The sequence below is a fragment of the Colossoma macropomum genome, unplaced genomic scaffold, assembly GCF_904425465.1.
Source record: "Colossoma macropomum unplaced genomic scaffold, Colossoma_macropomum, whole genome shotgun sequence".
Taxonomy (NCBI): Eukaryota; Metazoa; Chordata; class Actinopteri; order Characiformes; family Serrasalmidae; genus Colossoma; species Colossoma macropomum.
This window is the reverse complement of record NW_023494801.1, coordinates 19771017-19793565: the sequence shown is the minus strand read 5'-3', so window position 1 is coordinate 19793565 and position 22549 is coordinate 19771017. Positions and strand designations below refer to the sequence as shown.

Below are 22549 nucleotides of genomic sequence, written 5' to 3'. Positions count from 1 at the left end.
GCACATAGGCAACATCTCTCTGCAGTCCAATAGTGCTAAAAGAAGCCACAGTTAACAGTCAGAAATTGAGAAGCCTCATCAAATAGAAGTTCATGGAGATGAAATGGAATAAAACAGGAGCTTTATTTATGGACTGCATGGTATGTAAATATGTAATTAATAATTCTATGCATTTAAAGGACAACATGAAGTATGTCCATTGGACCTAAATGCTGTTGCATTTACTGCTCTTAAAAGAGACAGGTTTTGCACAATTCGTGGTATATTCCAGCTGTTCTCTCCATTCTTCCTGCTCCTCCTCAATTCCTCTGTGTTCTTCTGGGGTAGGTGAGGAGCAGTAGAAAGGGAGAGGGAGGACAGGAGAAGTAGCAAAAGTTTCTGAATGCAGCCCTTGGGGTAGTTCCTAGCCCTCTAAAATAAACGTCCACAGCAAAACGAACCAAGTATAATAAATGCTAGAGAACACATAATCTAAAACTAACATACAAAAACATTTCTTGAACCCGCTACAATACTTCCAGAGCTGAGCTAGCCTACAAACCATCCTGCATGTCTTCTATGTTGTCTATACTGTTGTATGCCTTGTTACTGCAATGTTTGAGTCATAAAAGAAGAATGTAGCTCATATTACGCTGAATAGTCACATTTGCCCTAATGTCTTGGTATTACGTAGCACTTCCCACTGCACTCACCCCAGTCAGGAAATAAAAGACAATTATCTAAAGGCACTGCATTTAGCTGATATTTCTAGTGTCAGTTCTTATTTGTTGTCAGGGCACTGTGTAGCTGCCAGAGCATCACATGGTGATCACAGTGTAATGACCAAAAATGCTTTTCTGCACTGTCTTCTGGACAATTAGGAAATAGGAATTATTATTTATTTTATTTTATTTTATTTTATTTTATTTTATTTTATTTTATTTTATTTTTATTTATTTATTTATTTATTTATTTATTTATTTATTTATTTTTGCAGTGAGCTGTAACATACAACATTTAAAACAGACCTCCCTTTAAAAATTGGTAGACATGTTTCCTGTGTCCCCAACATAAACTGCGCATGTGTATACAACAATGATATCTGGCAATATGTGACAGTCCTTGAGTTAAAGGGGAATTCCACTGATTTAAAAAAAAAAATCAATTGCTGAGATGTAAACAAAGTCATATATAGTGGTTTGATATGAAATGGTTCATGTTAGAGAAACTTACTCGGATTTCGTCACAATGTTAGTAATATGAACCAGGGGCAAAAATAAAAAAAATAAAAAATAAACATTTTTAGCCAAAGCCTTATCTCAAAACTATCAGAAAACATTGTATCGGGCATCGGTCAGCATCAGCATTGTATCAGGCATCAACATTTCTGCAACTTTCTGTGATTCTGTGATGTGACTTTTACGGAGCATTTCACATTGAACCACACAGAAAGACTTTGTTTGCATTTTAATTATTTACTTAAGCAGAAATTTTATAATACTAGCTGATAATAATAACTTTAAACGGTCTGTGTCTGGTTTGGTGATCAGTTCTTCAGTGTAAACGGTTCAAAAAAGAAGAAAATTAAAAACACATTTCCACTCCTTTATGACTAAGCAGCTGGCAAGAAGACTCTTCCAGTTCATGGTCTTACTGGCTCGACCAATCAGATGCCGCGTTCTGTGTTGAGATTTATGAATATTAATGAACTTTCGAGTATCCTAATCCCCACATCACCCGTAACCACAGAAAACCTAATCGTTGCTGATTCGAAAGAATCGGCTCGGTAAATGAATCATTCCGCGCGTGTGCTTTTTGTGCGCATGCGCAAAGAGACGCTCAACGCAAGGCCGTGCGCGCTCTCGCGGTCTTGGCCTCGCGCTTCGGTGTTCCCGGAAGCGTGTCGCGCTCTGGACTCGCCGCTCCCTCCTCGCGCCATTGGAAAGTCAGAAGCTCACTCTAACGTACGACGAGCAGCGCCCGCACTTCTTCGGTAAGAGCTCTTAAAACACACTGACCGACACGGCCTCGTTATAATAATCTTCCTTCAGGAGCAAAACGCCCGAAAGTGGTTTACTTTGTATGTCAGTTATTTTGCCGGTTTGCAGCTCACGAAGCTGAAGTCGGCTTCTTACTCGCCAGCTTCCTCGGTCACATTTCACCGTTCCACCTTAAATGTGAAGCAGTTACATTCTGCCGCCTGAGGTACCAGAATGTAACTGCTGCACCGTTTAAGGTGGAACGGAAAGATTTGAACAGGAAGTCAACTTCAGCTTCGTTTGCAGCTCGGTGGCTCTGTGGCAGGAGCTGTCGAGCTAACGTTAGCGAGTCCGAGAACTTCAAAACCTGAAGTTGCTGCTGAGATATTTTCTGTTGGCTGGCACGACTAAATCCACGGTAACTTAGTAGCGCTAACCTGCCGGGTTTTTTTACTCGACGCGTAAAAATATCGCCTTTTCTGTTCACAGTGCGGGGTAACTTAACGTTATTGTGTCAGCGATCTAACGTATCACATGCTGCTCACAGCAGGGGCTGAATAATGATCAGGTATTGTCTGTCTGATAGTTGGTAACAGTTACGGGTTGGAGGTTCTTTGCAGATTCTGGGGTTTGGCCTGAGGCCTCCGCTTTTCCTGATTTTTAAAGAAACTGTCTTATTCGGTCTTCTTACATTTTTAAGATGGTTCCAGTCCTCTGAGAGGGTTTTTTTGTTAGACGTTGAGTGTGGGAAAGTTGAAATGATGACCCCACAGGGAATCCTAGACATCCGCAAAACAGAACTTGCAAAAATCAGTCACTAGTGCAGTAAAACCTCTCGGTCCCACAGTATCTGTCTAAGCTCACGATCACGTTAACTATCCATGTAACGTTAGGTGGCTAACTAGCTAGCTAACCGGCTAATGTCTGAGGGCTGCACACTGAGCTCTCGGACCTGCTGTGAGGAAATGACCAGGCGAAATTTCCTCTGTCAGTCTCTAACTTGAGAAGAAAGGCGAGTGTGAATAACTAATCACAGTATCGGCCCATTAATCGTGATTTAGCGTGGGACTGCGGCTACCTTCTTTTTTCAACTTCCCGCTGTATCTGATCTGGGCGGTTTTTTGATTTAGCTTAGCTTTAGCAAGTTAGCGTCAATGTTCTTTAACTTCCTGTAACGTTACTGTCGAAAGTACAGTGAGTTCAAACGTGGTTGCCATAAACAAATGCACAGTTTTATTTCTTTTAATATAATCATAGGTTTCATGGCTGTGTACCAAAACATATCACATTTTTGGAGTTAGCTACGTTAGAAAACGTGCAGCTTTTATGTAATCGGTTGTCTTTGAGTTAAGATGACGGGGGTCTATGGGCTTAACCCTGTAACATTAACCACTGTTTTCTTACATTTTTACGATTTATGTCCTAGTTAAATAACCCTGGCACTGAGTGGCCGTGATTTCCGCGATAAACCTGCCTGGAACTGACGCTAAGTGCTCTTTAGGACTCGAGAGGCGGAGACTGGTAGGCGTTTGGCGTTGCAAAGTGGTTTAGGACAGCCAGTGTCGCAAGAAGCGCTGGATTACTTTAATATTTGCTCGGAGATGAACAACCTGAACAGTGTGAAGGAGACGGCCTACACAGCTCTGTCTGCTCTGTAGGCGACTCGAGCTGAGCTGCTCTTCCTTCCTGTGCTGCGGTAGAGTTTCTAGTTCCTTCTCTCGGGAGAGAGCTGGGCGGTGGCTGCTGCCGCTCTTTCTCTTTGCTGGAACTTATTTTGTGTTGGAAAGTAGCAGTGGGCGATATCACTGTGATTGTTTTCGATCCAGTACCGAATAATATCCTTCCGACACCGATACTGATACTTTTAAACGTCTTTTTGTGCACGTTAAGAGGAGAAAGTTTGAGTTTTACAGTGATAAAAGATTATTCTGAATATTTTTACATTTGCATTATGATTGCATTATTATCCAAAACCGCCACATAAACTGACCATTGAGTGAAATAACTCTGATATACCATTATAGAGCATTCAGTCCATCTCATTGGGCATGTGAGAGGCAGAGGGAGAGCTTGGATTGAAAAGTAGTTGTTGTCCAACACATTTATATGCTGGAGTCATTTTTTTTAATCTTTCACCCTGAAATACACATTCAGTCGTTCATTTGCCTGCTTGATTTCTTCCTTTTCCTTAGAAACTTTAGATCAGTGTAATGAGAGACTGCAAAAAGGTGGGATTTTAAAAACATTGAATTTTTGACTGCATTCTAAACAACTTTGTGCAGCTCTGTACTGAAACGTCAGTGAAGGCGTGATTGTTGCATTACCAACATTACAGGTTTATATACAATAAAAACACCAGGACTATAGAGTAACCGATTCTTTCCTCTCCGCGTTCTCTGTTTTGATGAACTAAATTCTGAACAATTTCTGAAATGAAAGCCTGTGTGCCCCAAATAGGCCCCATGACCTCGTTTCAGTATTTACTGCATCATTTAGCTGGTGACAGTTTCCATTTATGAATGCATTCATTATTTTCTCACTTAAGAATCCTAAGACTTTATGGACTTAATCTTTACGTTCTCATTGTTGGCATAGAGACTGGCTTCCTTGGTAGATCTGCTGTGTATCATAAAACAACTGTTCATGGTTCTTTAAATCATTAATCTCAATGGCACTAAGAGAGAAATACTAAAGCATACTAACCACATGTCCTTCTTGCAGATGTCCAGTTTCATTCACACATCAGCTTTAATTAAATGTCTTCAGCCCTGTCTGCCTACATGTCTTCATTTTGACAGGGCCTGATGCAAATGAATGAAAGTCCTTTCTGAATCCTCTCAGTGTGAAGTAGCATCAGTATTTAGATGGTGGCTGTTACTGAAAGACTATGTGGGTAGCCTTTTTTCCCTGCTACACTGTTGAGGCAATGACATTTCTCTACGCTTCATTGGTAGTTAGCTCTTGCTTCATCAAGCAGATTATACAGTCAGTTCTTTTTTCAGAAATGCATCCTTAAGCCTTGTGTACTGCACCAGTGGAACACTTTTCTTAATGTTGAAGCCATTTCCTTATGCTATTTAACATTAAGTAACTTGAATGAATGGATGTGGAATTTATTTGTTACATAATATGTTAAGTAAGGTAGTGAGGTTTAATTCAGACTTAATGGAGAGTTGCTGTTGCAAGAATATTATTTATGTATAGTATTTATTCTTCTTGGTGAGATTTTTAAAGGTTACTTATCGATGAATCTTCTCCCCACTTGCCACTGGAGTGCAAGCGTGGGCTCTGATTGCCTCTCCACCTCTTTCTGTAAACGTACTTTAAGAGGAAGAGGTCTGGCAAAGGAAGCTGAAGAAACAGGAAGCAGAATGAATGCAAAGCTGCATCACCTCAAATGCATTTCCGTTTACTGGTAAAACACGTTTTACAGCACTGCTTTATTTGCTCTCCTTAGTACAGATGGAATGGTATTTAGACCTGCTGTCCACTGTACCTCTTGTTGCATGTTTCTGATGAGAGCCAGAACTGGGAGTAACTTCTAAATAGCCAGTGTTATCTGTTTCTGCTCTTTCTCTCACACGCCCTTTTGCTTTGCCTTAAGGAGGCTGTCAGTCATGAACCACCTCCAGCTTTTTTTTTTTTTTAATTTGAGAGCTGGCTCTTTTAAAGTCTGTATACAAGTACTGCGTATTGGAAGCGATTCAGATGGCCTAAGCTTGTCCCAGGAGTGCTGGGCCTCAGCCTGAACAAAGGACAACCCCCCACCCTGGGGAGGGCCACTTTCAGCATATCCTCCGGCCTTCCTCCCTCACTTAAGTTCCAATCCCTACAGCTGTCTTCAGGCTGGAAATGAGCGTTTATCAGTATTGATAATACTGGGTACTGCTGACGGTGCCACTGACTCAGTTTTGATGTGGTAAGCATTATTGACTGGGAACTGACCATAAAGGCTTACGGCAAGTCTGTGGTGCCTGGCTGTTGCCAGGGAAAGACGGCCACCCTGCTGCTTTTGCCCCCTTTAAGCTGAGAAAGCTAAGAAAGCTGTGGCCACTTGGCTTGCACAGAGAGGCTAGTCTCCATTCACTCTGGGCCTCCTGCAACTGCGCTCTCTGAATTAGTCACGGGTTGCTTTTAATACATTTTTTTTTATTTGCTCATGACTTTCCAGAGAGGGAATTGCTCACCTTTCTTTGCCTCGTCTGTCTGGCCCTCTTGCTTTAAGTGATGCTGTGTTTTTCAGCACTGCTAGTTGTTGTTGTGCTGATGGATTCTAATGTTTGTGTGCTGAACAACAAACATGTTTCACAGAACTGACTAATCAAATATAAATTGCAGCGCTAATGCAGATACAGCTGCCTCTGTCAGTCCTGAGCGGAAGTGTAGAGAGGAAATGAGAAAATAAACTTCATTCATGGTTGTGGCAAAAGTGGGAAGGTGATTATGTGGTTCTGCGCATGATTTCAGTTACTTTTTAGGTTTTTAGATGAAAATTCTGATGCTACATGCAAGGCTGTATGCAATGGAGTTTGTAAAAATATTTGCATCTGTTTACAAATGGATGTGATGTAGACATTCATATTCTGAATATGAATGAATCGTAATGCCAAAATCTTGAAGAGGCTGTGTGTACTAATAGTGATAAAAATCATGGATAATAAAAGCAATAAATAGTTTCCATGGACATTCAGATAAAACAATTAAAAGTCCTATTTGTGGACAAGAATTAACTACTACCAGATCTTTGCAAACTGTAATTAAGGCATAAATATTTAATAAATCAGTCTTGGCACTCAGGGCTGTAATGAGTACAGAATTACCGGACCTGTTTTGGAGACGTCTGAGACCTTATTTATGAAACACACTTGAATTCCATACCAAATTTGTTCTTAACAAAGCTTCTCAGAATTTTTGTGTATGATTAAATACATGCATGCAACAAAAGTGGGACTGATTATTATTATAGTCACAGTCAGAGAAATGAGCACACATGGAGTTTTACAGCTCAGCCCATCCCTTAACGGGTTGCATATGAATGTTTTAAGCTAAAACTCAAAAGGAGAGTAAAGTGTATAAAAGTTTGTACGTCAGTTTTATAAATCGCGTTCATATTCGCCAGTTTTAAGATTTGCATGCACAGATTTGATATTTTATAATTGAGTCCCTGGTCTGCTTTTGCTCATTTGCGTTGGTTCCTTTCTTTAAAGCAGCATATTACTGGGTAACTTTGTAACTAAAATATGGTGTGCATGCCCCACTGCGAGGCACCCTGTAAAGCCTAAAATAATCATTTAAAAGTTAGTTACTAGGACGGATTTGGTGGGAGTTTTTTGGACCACGTCATGCATCTTTACATATTAACATGACACTCACCGGCTGAAAACAAAGGTCCAACTTGAAGTTTAGGTCTCGGATGAAAAATCAGCATTATACTGATGAAGATATGACAGTAATAGACAGTTCACTGACATCCTCAGAAGACGTCTTTCGCCAAGTTTTCACTGAGTTCTCTTCTTTCAAGGCACACTCAAAAGTCAGATTCATCTGTTTGTGGGGGGTCTGAAGCACAACTGATATTAAAATATTCTTCCATGCGTTACACATTTCAACCACAGGAGTCTCCAAATCCACAAATCCTGGTGCAGTTAGCGATTCTGGAAAACTAATGTTCATAGTTGAACTCAACAGCAAAACAAATACATCTTTCCCTTTAATGCTCCTTCAGAAGCTACCCTCCTTAAATTCATGAGCACGTATTTCCCAGGCAAACAAAGCTGGCCTAGCAAAAATGTTTTAGATTTTTGTGCCCATAAAATCCTTTGCAAATGTTGTGTGGACAAATACTGTATGACAAAGTAAACAACAACACAGCAAGTAATGTAATGCTAGCTAGGTTGTAGACAGTTTAAAAAAAAAAACAAAAAAAAAACTGTTGCTACAATTGACGCTGTAAAGCTAACCAGTTAGGATGTTATAACAAATATTAGCAAACCGGAAAACCAGTACTAACCTATTTTTGCTGTTTCACAAAACCAATAAGTTACTGTTACCTGTCAAGCAGAAACAGAGCAACACCCTCATCCCTTTTTTGCTGCCTTTTAACTCTTGATAAAGCTAAAGTCAGCTTCTTATTCACCAACTTCTTGTTGCACCTTAAATGGTGGCTAATTTAAGGTGAAACATGAAAATATGCGCCAGAATGTAACTGCTGCATTATTTAAGGTGGAATAGGAAAATTGGAACAAGAAGCTGGCAAATAGGAAGGCGACTTCAACTCTCACCACCTTTTCTCTCCACCATTGAAATGCCTCACTGAGTGTGTTTACATGCATTTAATAATCCGTGCAGAAAATCAGAGTTTGTAAGTAATGCGATTCATGCGTTTGCGTGCCCCGGGTAATCAGATAATGGGAGAATTTCAGGTTTACGTGAGTCAGTAATCGGATTTTTGCTTTACAACCGGCCAATTAACTCACAGAAAAGACATCATGTAAACTTACTGTAAAACTCAAAATTGTGTCTTTCTTTTACATTGAGCTACTTCACTGGAAAATATGAACATGCATCATCTAGAAGATGAAGAATATTTAAATCCTTTATTTTGCAAGCATGTATTTGGTTTAAGCGTCGCTCCAGACGTGTTTTGTTGCCGTCTAGCAGGTGCTGTGTTAAAAGGTGCTTGCTTATTTCTGGTTGTGCGGTCAGTTTTCGCAAATGCACAGACGGAGAAATCTGAAAGAAATCAGAGTAAGAGTATACATGCACTGAGAAATCTGATTACTGAGCTAAAATCCAGCTCTCAGGTTCTTTATCGGGTTTCTAGACCTTACTTCGATCTAAGAAATCAGAATATGCTGCTTACTTGACTGTTAGAATAATCAGTTAACTGCAGAAATTTGATTATGCACACGGAACAAACAGCTAGTGGGCCGTGAGGAGCTTTTCACTTTTTACAGTTTTTTGACAAAGTATATTGGATTGAAATCACTTGCTTTAAGCTGGGTTCACTATAAATCATAAGTGTTCCCAGCTGATGAAATATGAAGTATAAAAACAATTGTACCACATTATCAGGACTCGTAACATCCACTCATCCTCTCTGCAGAGATCTCTGTAAAGTGGTCCTTAACAATTGTTGTGTTAAGTTGACTTATAACTGAGAAAAAAGGCCAAGATGGAAGACGAGCAGAACAAGCTCATGTTTCTTAAAGGCCAAGGAGCGCTCCAGAAAGACAAATGGAAAACCATAAATGGAGGAAGTGCTACAGAGGCAGGAGGAAGAGGCAAGAATAGCAGTGCCAAGGAAAGGATGGGACAAGCTTTTGAGCAAAAACAGACTGAAGAAGTACACACTGTTTATAGAAGCTGCACAGGTGGTGGTTGACCTTCAACCAGGGGGTCAAGGTTATGAGTGAAGTCAGTTATAACTTTCCATAGAAATTCACCAGGCTGTGCTATTTGTAATATGTTCTCACTATAAGTCACCCATACAGTGCAAAATGTTATCTTGTTTTTACTGATTTTCTTTTTGCCAAAACCTATAGCCAGTTCATTAAATCCCTCCTGCTTGAACAGGAATTGTATTAGGCCAGTTCACTAACGTTATTTGCCTCAGTATATCAAGCCTGTGGTGTGTTTAAGTACAATCCTGGAGATTGTTAGTCTAGTAATTAAGGTCAGCCTACCTCATTTCACACTGAGAATGGACTGGCGGTTATGTAATGGCTCATTAACCTGAGTGGCTTCATTATGCTTGACTGCTATGGTCCCACGTGCTCCTGTGACAAAAAACTAGGCTAATTGTTAGTTGGCTTGCATAGTGAAACTGACTGCTGTGCAGTTGTTCAGCCAGCACAAGCTTGTGTATGGGCCCGGACTGTCCTCTGCTGTCTTCCTTCTCGTTGTACCTTCCTTTGTCCCATGGTGCTCTTTTGAACTGTGCTTGCACTGCCCTAATTCAAAAGGTGAAACTCAGTGGGGAGCTGGGGAGTCAGATGAAAGGTCAAAGCCGCGGACTGTACTCTGAATTTCTCTTTTTATTCGCAAACATCAAATATTTTGACGGGGAGGGCTGAGAAAGTTCTGTTTGTGACTAGTTTAGGCTGTAAAATGTAGATTTCTCAGAGGTCCCTGAACTTGTATGAAGCCCTGATGTGGAGAAATGAAATGAATTTGTAAGAAAGAGGAACTGTGTAGCTGTAATCAAGCAAGCCATTCTCACATCCCCTTTCTCTATGAATTTGAAACTGCTACTTAATTAATAACAAAGTCATAAAACTACTGACCCTGTGGTTCTGTTATACAGTCTTCTTGGGGATAAGTGAGTTGGTAGAGCAGGAAAAAAAAAATCACTTGTCCTTTAAACCGGCTAAATTTTGGGTGAATCAAACTAGATTTCATCTGAATACTGTAGCTTCACGCAGCAGTGTTTGAAGCAGTGGTTTGTTTGTTAGCTGAAAAACAGTACATTCTAGTTTATAGTCTGATTTTATTTGTTTTTAACAATTCTACCCAGTGTTGTAGCTGCAGTCATTTCCTAGTGCAGTTGAAGAACAAGAGCACGTAGGAAGGTGCAAATGCACTGCTAGCATGTTGGGTAATGGTGGGCTTTAGAGTTATGTCAAACAGCAATAAAGCAGGCAGAACTGAAATGCTGTAGCCCAAATTCCACTTTTGGCAAATTGGCTATTTGCGATGGTAATTTAAGTGTGGTTAACTAGTTTTGTGTTTTTGACAAGTAGCTATTGAGAAATAGTCGAAATATATACCCACACACACACACCCACCATCAAGGTCTCCCAAACGTTCAGTTACACATTTTGGGACTGGAGCAGAGTATACTGATACCTGGTACTATACTAGATTAACTTGACTTGGCTTGGCTTGGCTTGGATTCAGTTTATACTTGTATTAATTTGGCTTGAACTGGATTTTTCTGTTTTTGCCCAGCTGTGCCGCATGACAGAATGCTTGAAAGACAATTAACATGTAATGATTTGATAAAATTAAAAAAGAAAAGTAAATAAAAAAGGACCGCTGGCTCATCCCTGACATCGATCTTGTAGCTGTGCTTTTTATGTAACGTCTTCAGGGGGCTGTATACTGCCTGGCATATAATTTGCAGCCACTTCTGTTTTGTTCTATTCAACTTACATACACGCAGCATTGTTCTCCCAGAGTATCAGGTGTGACGAGCAAGCCAGAGTGACGGAGGCGTTGGCACAAAACTGATACCCTGCATTCAGATATGGGGAGACGAATCCCCACAGTACTTGGCAAGGATAATTGCATCTCTTGAGGATACTGATTAGGCTCGTCAGAGGAGTTGTCTTGTGTTGCGGTGTGTCCTCTTGCAGTATGTCCCATTACTTTCACCCTTACAAGCCTCATTAACAGTAATCCTGCATTCAGTAATCTTTTTGGGGTAATTGTTGCTTAGAAACATGCTTAATGTCATGTTTTGCAACCTTTATTGCTGACTTTTTGTCCGTTAATGATGATCTTCCATTGACAAGTTAGGGTTTACCACAGGTAAGCGGAGGTGTTGAGGGGTCTAATGTGAAGTTCATGTTTGCTCCTCAATCAAGAGGGCAAACTGTATGTGACAGCTCTCTCAGGCTGGCTGGAGTGAAACAGCCCAGACCAAAGTTTTTTTTAGGTAAGTCTGTTCTCTTGTCAGCAATTTTGGCACTACCTTCAGGCAGTTATTTCTAGTTATACAAGATCTGCTCCTGTCTGCTTGAATTGGGAACAGAGAGAAAAATAAAACCGAAACTGAAAGCCTAGCTTAAACTCTTAAAAGGATATTTTATGTTATAGGTTAAATTCGACAGTAACAAATAGAAAACCAACAAGTAACGTACATTTCTTAAGCAACTACTATGTGATTGGTTCTTTTTATTGAAAGATGAATTTTCATCATAATACAATAGTCATCAGTGTCACCAGCCGTCCCACTCATATTTCCTGATAATGTTTCTTGATTGACGCTCCACTTGCATGCCCTCTGTTTCTATGCGTTTTAACAGGGCTTAAACCAAAAGCGACGCAAGCATTTGTTCAATGTCACGCTCGGTTTAATAGCAGGGCAGATGTGAAATGGCCTTGTTTGTGTTGGCCAAGCTGAGGCAGCTGCCAAACTTTGAATCTTATGTTTATAGTTTGACTGGTGGCTTAGTGAGGGTCTCTGAAGGCTTTGTGAATGAATAGTGTGACCGAACTGCGTCTGTTCTCAGCCAGGCATATGAGCCACAGTACAGAAGGACCTGCATCTTCAGCTTAAATATCTCTTCCAGGCTTCAGTTACTCAAAAGTGAGTTAGTCAGATCAATACATCGACCTGCCAGCGCTGAGTTTAGAATGTGCAAGTAGTCTTGCCCTCATTTTGCTTGCGGTTTGAGGAACAACTTATTCAGCTGTGTTGTTCAGGAGGTCTTTTATTAGAGCTCCCAGCAGGTTCTTTTTTATTCTGGGCATGTTTCCTCTCCTCTCTCTCTGCTCCCTCCCAATCCCTTAGCAGTGCCAGGCTGCCAGCTGTTTTACGCTCTGCTGTGGGTCAGTCTCAAGAGACGTGGTTACAAGCAGGAACATTGAGCATTTAGTATGTAGCATTTTCAGGATTCTGTATGGTCACAATCAGGCTTTATTAGCCAGAGGTGTTTTCGCATACCAGGAATACGTCAGGTTGTTATGAAAGCAGTGTCTTTCTGTCTTATTGTGTTTTCGCCTTTCTCCCTGGCCTTCTTCCTCTGTTGCATCTCCATGTCCCCCTAGACCCCTCAGCTCAGAAAACGCACCCTGAGGTGCTGACCTGCCAAAACTCGCTGTTGGCAGAACAGGGTTTTCTGCTTTTATGGGAATGCGAAGGCCCTGGACGGAAAAATGGTGCAATGTGCTCGTAGTTCCTGCCTGGCTCTGCTCCAGCACCCCCACCCTCTCCTCAATGTTTTGGAGAAGCTGAGATGATGGGCCAAGATTTGGCTGAAGTATCAGCTCTGGTTACAGCCTGCCGTAGTTATGCACATATCTGCGTTGGTTACCTGAGTATTCAGGGTTTTTTTTAACGCCACAGCTTGAGTTCATTTGGTGGTGCACCCTTTTCTTTACACATGTTCATGCTTAGTAGTCACCACATCTGTTTGTGACTTGTGCTGGACCAGCTGAGAGACCTTTTTTGAAGCATGTAGATTTATGAGGTGTTTTGCTCATTGGATTCTTCGTTTGAAGACTTGAATACCAGCCAGTCACCATAGCAGTGCCTCTTGAACGTCCTCTGGCACTGACTGTAATTCAGTTAGCATTACGTCTTAGTGCAGTAAAGTAGATTTGCTCACATAGACAAAACTTCCCCTTCAGTTCTTCTTTCTGCCTGTTGGCTACTTAATGATTCTACTGCTACTAGTGATAGTAGTAATGGTAATAATAATAACAACAAAGTTATTGATTTCACATCATATTTGATATTTTAAAAGCTTTCAGAAAAAAACATTTTTTGTAGTTCCTTTCTTTAGTCCTGTCACAAGTATTGTAAAAGGTTAACAGTAAGCTGCTTTCTTCCGAAATTCACCTCAGTGGTGCCCCGCGCATCCTGTGAACAAAACTCCTACTTGAAAGTGATTTAGTTTTGTTTTGAGTGTGCGTTTGCTTGATTAAAACAGATACCATGTAAGGCAAAGAAAGCACGCCTGCAACACGCAGAAGCGCCTCTGTGAGCAAAAGCAGTTGCAGCATTGTGACCACAGCATGACAGAACAGGAAGCTGCAGCTGAGACAGAATGGTGATACAGTGGCAGAGCATAAAGAGATTCAGCAGCAAACCTGCTTCTAAATGCGCCGGAGAGTGTGGAACGCCGGCACTCACTCACTCCACTCTACTCCTCTCCACCTCATTGGGGAAGCAGTGAAGAATCTGAAGCCACTGCATTGCAGCAAAGTATTGCAGTAATATGGTTTTCACATTTTTTTTCTTTCTGTTATTTATTTATATTCCTTCTGTTGTTGGGGTGGAGGTGAAAAACCCCATGGCATACTGAAGAGTCTGTGCAACTTGACATTTCACCTCTGAGATAAGGGTGGCAACAGTATAACATCCGTGGATGCACTGATCTGGGCATTGTGGGATAATTCTGATATCTTCCATATACATGTCTGCCAAGGGTGATACATAAAGATTTATAAAATGTAGAAACTGACTACATCTACCTGGATTAGCATTGCAGAGAATAAAAACGTCCACTTTTGTAGAGGGTTATAAATCCAGTAAAATTCATACAGTGCATAGCCAAGCGTTGCCTGAACGTTCTGCTTATCTAATAATACAACAATAGTACAATAAATACTTCATCAAATATCCATCAAATCTATACATCTGTCTGACGCCATTTTTTTTGTAAGCATATTTGCTGATATCGATATGTTTATGATTTTATTGTGCATCTTTAATTTGATTTGTTTTATTCCATTATCCACGATATGCTTTATGTATCGTGATATTTATTTTTCCTAACGTTTGCTAGCATGTTGGAACAGATAAAATGCAAGAACAGTACAGTATGTTAAATGTAAACAGTTAAATGTGATAGACTTAACACACATTCTGTTAACTTCTTATTAACATGCACTTAACATGGTGTTCTTTAAAGGCTTTTGATTGGTCTAAGTTTTCTTTTTTAATTTAAAAAGCAGGTGTTCAGTGTTGTGGAAGTGCTCATGATGCACGTGATGTTCTCAAAAGCATCTTGTCCTGGTAGCATATGATAAACTCCTACCCTGAGCGGAATGCGTTCCACACACGTGTCTGATGCATATGCAGACTTTGCACTGTGTAGTATCACTGATCCTCAACAGTAATTGACTCTGACCACTAATGCAGTAAACCTGAAAGTAGCTGGCTGCATAAAACCTCTTGCTCTTTCTTTGTTCCGTTCCATTCTGGGCTCACAGGCAAGAATGGACACTCCAGCAGTGTGGGCAGCAGTGAGGGGTGGGCTGGTGTTGCTTCTCAGAATGATCTTCAGTAAAATGCCCCCTTCCAAGGCCTTAAAGATCAGGCCTCTCCTCCCGTTTCCTCTCCCATTTAGAACAACGGTGCTGATATCTTGCTGCTACCTGGACGGCTGCTGCCAAGCTTTTGTGTCCTGCCTCAGTCTGTCACATGCTCAGGCTCAGACAGCTGGCTGCATGCTGCTGGTTGATACGACCTGATTATTTGCCGGGGTCAAAGTGCACTCTCCGGGTATAAAACGGAGGCTGCTTTAACCACAAGTCTCTAATTTTCGTCACAAGTGATAATATCAGTGCTTTTCATTTTAAATATTCGTCCATCGTCGATGGTTGCACCCTGATATTTTTTTAGTGGTAATCTTTCACACTTTGAATATTCTGGGTCTTGTCTTCTTCAGTTCCTTTCCCCTTTCCCAACATTCAAACTTCAGTCTGTATGACAGCCGACTTGTTAATTTATGGTGAAGTAAGGCCATACAAGCCGTATCGCCCTATACACTTCTTATAATGGATTGCAGTCTGTTGGCTACCACAGCGATAATCAACATACCTTTTGACAACTAATCATTGCAGCCTTAGTAAACATCTACTGCATACCTTCTAATATTGCTGTCATTTTGTGTTTGTGTCCAGCAGTAGATCATGGCAGAACACGAACCCACCCCAGAACAGCTAGCAGCCATCGCTGCCGAGAACGAGGAGGGCGAGGCTGTGAACTACAAGCCGCCAGCACAGAAAACCCTCCAGGAAATCCAGGAGCTGGACAAGGACGACGAAAGCCTGCGCAAGTACAAGGAGGCCTTGTTGGGCTCAGCCGCCGTGGCCGTAGGTGTGTTTCCGTCAGCAAATGCACACATGCTCATAGTGTATTGCTTGTTTATCGTTAGGCCTGTCCAGGTAGACATTTCCTATTGCCCAGTGCCCCTTGCTGCAACATTTCATATTTTGGCCACTAGTTGCCTTGAATAATTTTTTTGCTTTCTTTTTAACTTGTAACAAATCTGTCTGGTCAGACATGAAACTAATAAGACAAATCATATTTTGTGTTCAGGTTAACTGTAACCACCATAGTAGGTAATGTGGCAGTGTGGTGACTGTGGTGGTTCCACCTAAATGTTAACAAATGTTTCCTTTTTCAAAGCAACACCTGAAAAGTTTTTAGAACTGACGCATGCAATGTATATTTGGTAATCATGCTTCTATTATTTGGTCCAGAAATTCTTACGTTTTGCTACAGGTTTCATTGGCTTGGTAGCTTCAGTGGCCAGTGCCAATTTTTACATTGGTCTACCACAATATCAGCTTCTGCAATGCTGAGATCAGAATAGGCCTGAATACATAAAACCATCTTGTCATGTGCTTAGTGCCTGTTTCTGTGAATGTTCAGACTTTTTCACATTAAGAGTAACCAAAGGGTTTGCGGTATGTTAAAATTTGGAGCAATATAATACTTTTCACAGTATGATTTTATAGATGTCATGCAGCCACACTTGTGGTTGGTGATTTATTGGAGAGAGGAAGTGTGAATGTGTGTGTTGGTCTGGGCTGGGCTGCTGCGCTGATTACATGACCTGATTCGCTGCTCTGCGGGTGCAGCAGCAGACTCTGAGGCAGCAGTCTTCAGACAGGGCTCTATGTCTCTAAGCCTCTGTCCTTTTGGATGGCAGGTCATCAGCTCACACCCTGCGAGGAACAGTCAAAAAGGAGGTCATATCCCCAAGAGCCCAGGCTTATTGTTATCAGCGTCCTAAAAGAATTCTTTTCCAGAAAAGCTGCAGTCTAGTTCAGTACATTTCTGATCTCCAAGGTCCTTTTGTGTTTTTTATAAAGGGGCACTCTGGCCAAACCATCACATTATAAACAGGCCTACTTGCCTTCTATAGTGGTGCCACAAGTTTCCAGGTATAAAGACGAAGAATTATTATTGGTGGGAGGAGCTTTTAAAGAACTTTCAGGGCTCTGCTGTGGATACATGAGGATACGTTTTTTGGGGCATTCCCAATGGATGTGTGAGAGATTTGCGTAATGCATGCGGGGTATTGTAGTAAGAGAATATTGATGGATAAAAACACAAAAACGACAAAAAAAACAAAAAAAACAAAACTGATGATGCTGATTGATGCGGTGCTGCACTACAGGATTTTATAGTACATGTTAAATAACATATTAAATGATACTTTTGTGCCAGAATGTCCCTTCACTGACCAGATATTTAGACTAGAATACATTTATATTAATTATACAAGTACAATGAGATTTACTTTGAGTTTGAGGCTTACTTAATAATAATAATAATAATAATAATAATAATAGGAGTAGAATAAAGACTAAAATGGATGTATGATGTGTACATGCTATATACATGAAACTCTGTTTGCTAGGTTGCTTTGGTTTAGGGACAAAACTGCAGTTTTGATAACGCTGCAGCATACTAATAGTACTGCAAAATATGAGACTTAGAGTTGTAGCCTCCCCTGCTTGAACCACTCACAAAGCTTCCAAGAATATCTTCAGTCCTTATGTGGCAGCAGTTGTGTCTGTTTGAAGCTGTTCAGAGTTATTTTAACTTGTCTCCAAAAACAAAAAAAGCTTCTAATATGTTTCATTCTTTATTCTTTCAACTTAATATTTGAAAATATTTTACATCAGAAACGCTATCTAAGATTTTAATTTCAGCTGTTTCTTTTCAGATCCTAACGCACCCAATGTCCAAGTGACACGACTAACTTTGATGTGCGATACAGCCCCTGCTCCTCTGACCCTTGACCTGCAAGGTAAGTGAACCCTTCAGGGGAAGTAGGCTGTTATCTTCAAGTGGATAGACAGACATATCTAACGTATTCGAGAGGCATTCTATTTAGATCAAGACTCTGGCCACTTACAAAGGCTTCCACCCGCCACTTGAATCACCATTATCCATTAAGTGCCTTTATTAGATTACCTTTCATTAATCCACACCTCACACCAAGCTGTAAAGAATGCCCCATGTGTAATAGGCATTATTCTAAGCTTGTATTCCAGACTACATTGACTCACCCGCTGCTGTCTTTGTTGTTGACACTCTAAGCCTATTATGCTGAATAGCATTAGTTGTTGTCGTTTCTGGAATGGCCTGAATTACCAAAGTGAGATGAGGAATGAGTGTTATTTATGGGAGTTACACAGGCACTCCCTACCCCACAGTGAAATGTTTAATCCTGCCCTCGCTCGGCCAGAGAGAACACTGCAGCCGCTCCCCCTACGAGTCTGATCCCCCTTCAGAATAGTTCAGCTTTCCCTCTGTGGCAAACATGTATGTGTAAATGCATTTGTTCATACGAATGGATGTGTTCAATGGGCTTTTTCTTACTGTAAGAGAGAAGTTGGAGAATTTGTAATATGCCTTATTATGCAATCCGTTGCATGATTCAAATAATAAAGTATGTACATTATTAATCAGCGTTAGTTTGTAATGGAGTAATCAAATTTAATCATGTTTGAGATACTGCCTAGATCTAAATTGCAAGTTGAAAAAGTGCTCTGAGTAATTAGTAAATGCTTCATCTTTTGAAAAAAATGGCCACACTGCTGCATTTTATGATGTGTTTTTCCGAGTAGAAGTGGTAAGGGGAAAAGGAGGAGGGCTTGGTTAGAGTAGGGAAGGAAATGTCAAAAGAATAGAGAAACAGAGATGTGCCCGAAGCAGCCATCTGCTGGATAGAGCCTAGAGGTGCACTCTGCTTTCGTGGAATTATAAAAGAGTCCATATGAAAACAGATTGTTTTCAGTGTTTTGTTTTTTTTTTATTTGTTTTTTGGTGGAATTTTATACTTACAAAGGCCCAGAACAGTTTGGTTTTTGCTTGCTCATACACTAACCTGAACATCACTACCATTCATAGAGGAAGGAAACAGGGTCTACATTTCACACCCCTGTGTAGTGTAGGGGTCACTGTATTTCTGTTCCCGAGTTTCCTTTTTTAGGAAATTGACGTAGTTCCCGGATCAGCCCTCTTCTGAGATACTTGAATGTAGGGACAGAATTAAAGGTCATTAATAACCTTGGAATGTGAATGTGATGTGTTTTGTCTGGGCTTGTGTTCCCTCAGGAGACCTGGAGAGCTTTAAGAAACAGTCATTTATATTGAAAGAAGGAGTGGAATATAGGATAAAGATCAGCTTCAAGGTGAGCCTCTCATTTCATTCCACATAACTGCTTTTCTAGCATCTGGGAGATCTGTGTTCTCCCTGTTTGTGGGGTTTTTTGTTTTTTGACAGCGGTGTTAACATGAAGACACAGTCTTCATCCAGATACTTTCAGTACTTTCAGTCCTGCTAACCTGGTTTCTCAAAGGCCAGTTTGGCCTGTCTGGGTTCATTAATGTAACCTACCATGAAGGCAAGTTCAGGCATGGGTAGAAAAGTGGCGCTTTTCCTTAACACCACAGAGTTTGAGAAGAATGTCAGAGGTTGTGATGCTAAACAGTTTTGATCACTGTCCACGTCATGTTTTATGCCCTCTGTTTGACAGCTATTTTTTTTTCTTGTGGTTGTAGTGAAGTTGGGACATAATATAATTTCGATAAAATGAAATAAAACTTTCATGGTGTTACTCATGCATGACGATTGTCAAAGGAATACATATTCTTTAGTATAGTGTATATTTTGGCATGTTACTTTTTCATCTTCTGCTTTTACCTATTTGTAGCATGTCACTGTTGATGTGACAGCATGATGTGACACATGCTTTACATTGATAAGGTACAGGGAGATTCACTCGAAAGAGGCCCCAAATATTCTATAATAACTCTCGCTAGGACGAAGCAATCTGAATAAAACATGCAATGTGCTCCTCAGTATATGGAGCTTCGAACAAGCTGGGATGCCCCTGCGTCGGAGCAACAAAGTCGAGTGAATCTCCCTGCATTATATTACAATAATATAATATTATATATTATAATATAATGACTTACGAGTTCATTGCCTTCTAAATGTTTCTAGAGTCAACAGATGGTATGGCAGAGAACAGTTGTCAGGTGCAAGGCCTCAGATTCTAAAACTGAGTAGTTCTGCCCACATGCTGTTGATGGCACGTTATCTGTCCCAGTTTGTGTATTACATCATGTCTAACATTCCACGCTGCTGAAACAATGAGTGGCCCTGTTCAAGAAAACTGAGATCTGGCTTGAGTGTCGAGCAAAGTGGATTCAGCAAAGCTAACACAGCTGTTTGTCTGGGGTCTTTCTAAAGCTGACTTGCTGTTTTATAAAACTCTTTACAGGTAAACAAGGAGATTGTTTCAGGACTGAAGTATGTACAGCAGACCTTTAGGAAAGGGGTGAAGCGTAAGTTTGGGTTTGTTTTTTCTCTTTTAAATGATTTTCTAAGCACTTCAGTGCTTTTATGTGTAATTATGAAATATTTCTCTTTTTCAAATAAGGCCAATAGTGTCTAGCAAATGTTAATGTTTAAGACTGACGCATTGACGCATTTTTACACTCCATTAGTTGACAAGTCCGACTACATGGTGGGCAGTTACGGGCCTCGACCTGCCGAGTATGAGTTCCTGACCCCGCTGGAGGAGGCGCCCAAAGGCATGCTGGCCCGCGGCACCTACAACATAAAGTCCAAGTTCACCGACGATGACAAGCACGACCATCTGTCCTGGGAGTGGAACCTCAACATCAAGAAGGACTGGAAAGACTAAGCCACTCCCAAACCCCCAGCTGTTTTTCCTCTCCTACATCCCTCCTCCCTCTCTTCTCCCCAATACGCCCTCCTGCCCATTTACTTCAAGTCCCATCATCATCATGGAATAACTGGTTAATCGACATACAGAAAAGGCTCTCTCTCTCACTCCGTCCACCTTCCTACTGTTTGTCATCCTCTGCCATTCCTTCCCTTCTCCTTCAACCCTCCCTTCTCTCCCAATGAGTATTGAGGCTTTGAAAATATATATGTGAAAAACAAACAAAACGTGCACAATCCAAATTTTGTGTTTTTGGTTTGTTTGTATATAAAAGTTCAAAAAAGACAAAAAAGAGAGAGGAAAAAAATATTCATAAAGAAAACACTTGGATACTTTTGACATGGCTGTTAGTAGTAATCTTCACACCCCTATGCTCCTCCTCCTGCTCGTTTGCCCCACCCTTATTTGTCCTGTGTGCTTTTTGTTTTTGACATTCCTTTTTTTTTTTTTTTTTTTTATTATTATTACCATGATCTGCCTTGATGAGAGTAATGGGAGATGGTGCCGCTTGCTAATGTTTTGCCACTGGCATTCCCTCAGAACTTGCGGCTTTCCTCAGCCCAGAGGAAAAACGTCTTTGTCTTTATGCCTTTTGAGATAATCTGTGTACAGTGGTTAGCATGACTGGGTGTAGCTGACGTCTGTAGAAGTATGTAGAGCTGACAGCGGAGGGCAGGTCTGTATTTGGGTGGCTAAATGGTGACTAGAGAATGCCTTCGTGTGCACGTGGTTTTAAGTATGTAATGTTTAGAGGATGTAGATGTCTTGACCTCCCGCCCATTAGAGGAGCTCCACTGGTCAGCCTCTTCTGTGGTAGTGTGTGTGTTCTTGTGACCATTTATTTCGCCATGTGGCCTTACAAATGATTCCTGTAGCAAGATGTTGAGGAGCTTTTTGCCTTTTTGAAGTAACATTTTAAAATCTGATGTCTGTCAATGTAACCTTTTTAAATCTGAAATCATTTATTTCCCCCCGCCTGCCAGAGCTGAAGATGCTCTGCATACTGCTGCTCCTTGTCAGAAGTGATCGTTTCATCTGGTGCCTCATCCAATTGGCTTGATTTTTAGGATGGACCAAACATGAAGGCCAGTAGAAGTAGAAGAACCATGAAACTGAAAGTACAACTGTGCCATTTTGGGCCCCCTCCATACCCTTGTGTGTTTCTAGTTTCTATGTTCTCTCTCCCAAATGTTCCCATTTCCAAAGAAGGCAGGTGCTTAAATTTGTGGAATGTGCCCTTTGCCTTGTGGTCTGCGAGCGCTGTCAGCAAGTGCTAAAGAGATTTCCTGAAGCGGAAAGGGCTGTTTTCACTTGCAGACCTCAAGTATTAAACTACTCCACTGATGAATTACAAACATCACTGACTGTGCCTCCACTATTTATAATCACAAGCTGCTTACCAAGGTCTGTGAAACCTAAGAGGCGTCAAACATGAAGTCAGAACTCTAAGCGAAGTGTGTTTGGCTGAGAGGGACATAAAGGTTTAGGGGTGTTCTTTGAATCTGGACTCAGTTTGACTATCTTTCTCCTTAGTCCTCTGCTCCAGTCCAGGTGCGATTTCACCTTGAGGTTTGAACACAAAATAGGAAAGAGTTGCGCCTGGCGCATTGCTCTGTCCTAGTATGTACACTCAGTTTTATTTTTGATTTTTTTCCCCTCTTGACAACGTTGCCTGTAATGTCAGGTGGAGATTTGTTATTGCACTTGCTTCTTCTCTTCATTTGGTTTTGGTGTCTCTGTCTGTACTGCTATCACTGTGGAAGTTGGAGATTACTGTTCATCTGTGTCAACATTAAAAAGTGTTCAGATTGAAGTGTTTTTTGTTTTTTTCCATTTATCGGTGTGGACATTCATACCATTTT

General features: G+C 40.9%; 1 protein-coding gene across 5 annotated transcripts; it reads left to right on the top strand.

Annotated features, from left to right (window-relative positions):
* Positions 1 to 1858: 1858 nt before the first annotated feature.
* On the top strand, positions 1859 to 22503 carry arhgdia (Rho GDP dissociation inhibitor (GDI) alpha). 5 transcript variants are annotated; one of them, XM_036589371.1, is made up of 6 exons: positions 1859 to 1972; positions 15594 to 15789; positions 17651 to 17734; positions 19048 to 19124; positions 20220 to 20283; positions 20446 to 22503. In XM_036589371.1, exons 2-6 carry the CDS (start codon positions 15603 to 15605, stop codon positions 20643 to 20645), a joined length of 612 nt encoding a protein of 203 aa, XP_036445264.1. In that variant the 5' UTR covers positions 1859 to 1972; positions 15594 to 15602; the 3' UTR covers positions 20646 to 22503. The 5 variants fall into 5 exon arrangements, with proteins under 5 accessions (XP_036445264.1, XP_036445265.1, XP_036445269.1 ...); XM_036589372.1 differs by having other exon boundaries at positions 1864 to 1972; positions 15597 to 15789; XM_036589376.1 differs by lacking the exon at positions 1859 to 1972 and adding an exon at positions 2359 to 2376 and having other exon boundaries at positions 15597 to 15789.
* The last annotated feature ends 46 nt before the right edge of the window (positions 22504 to 22549 follow it).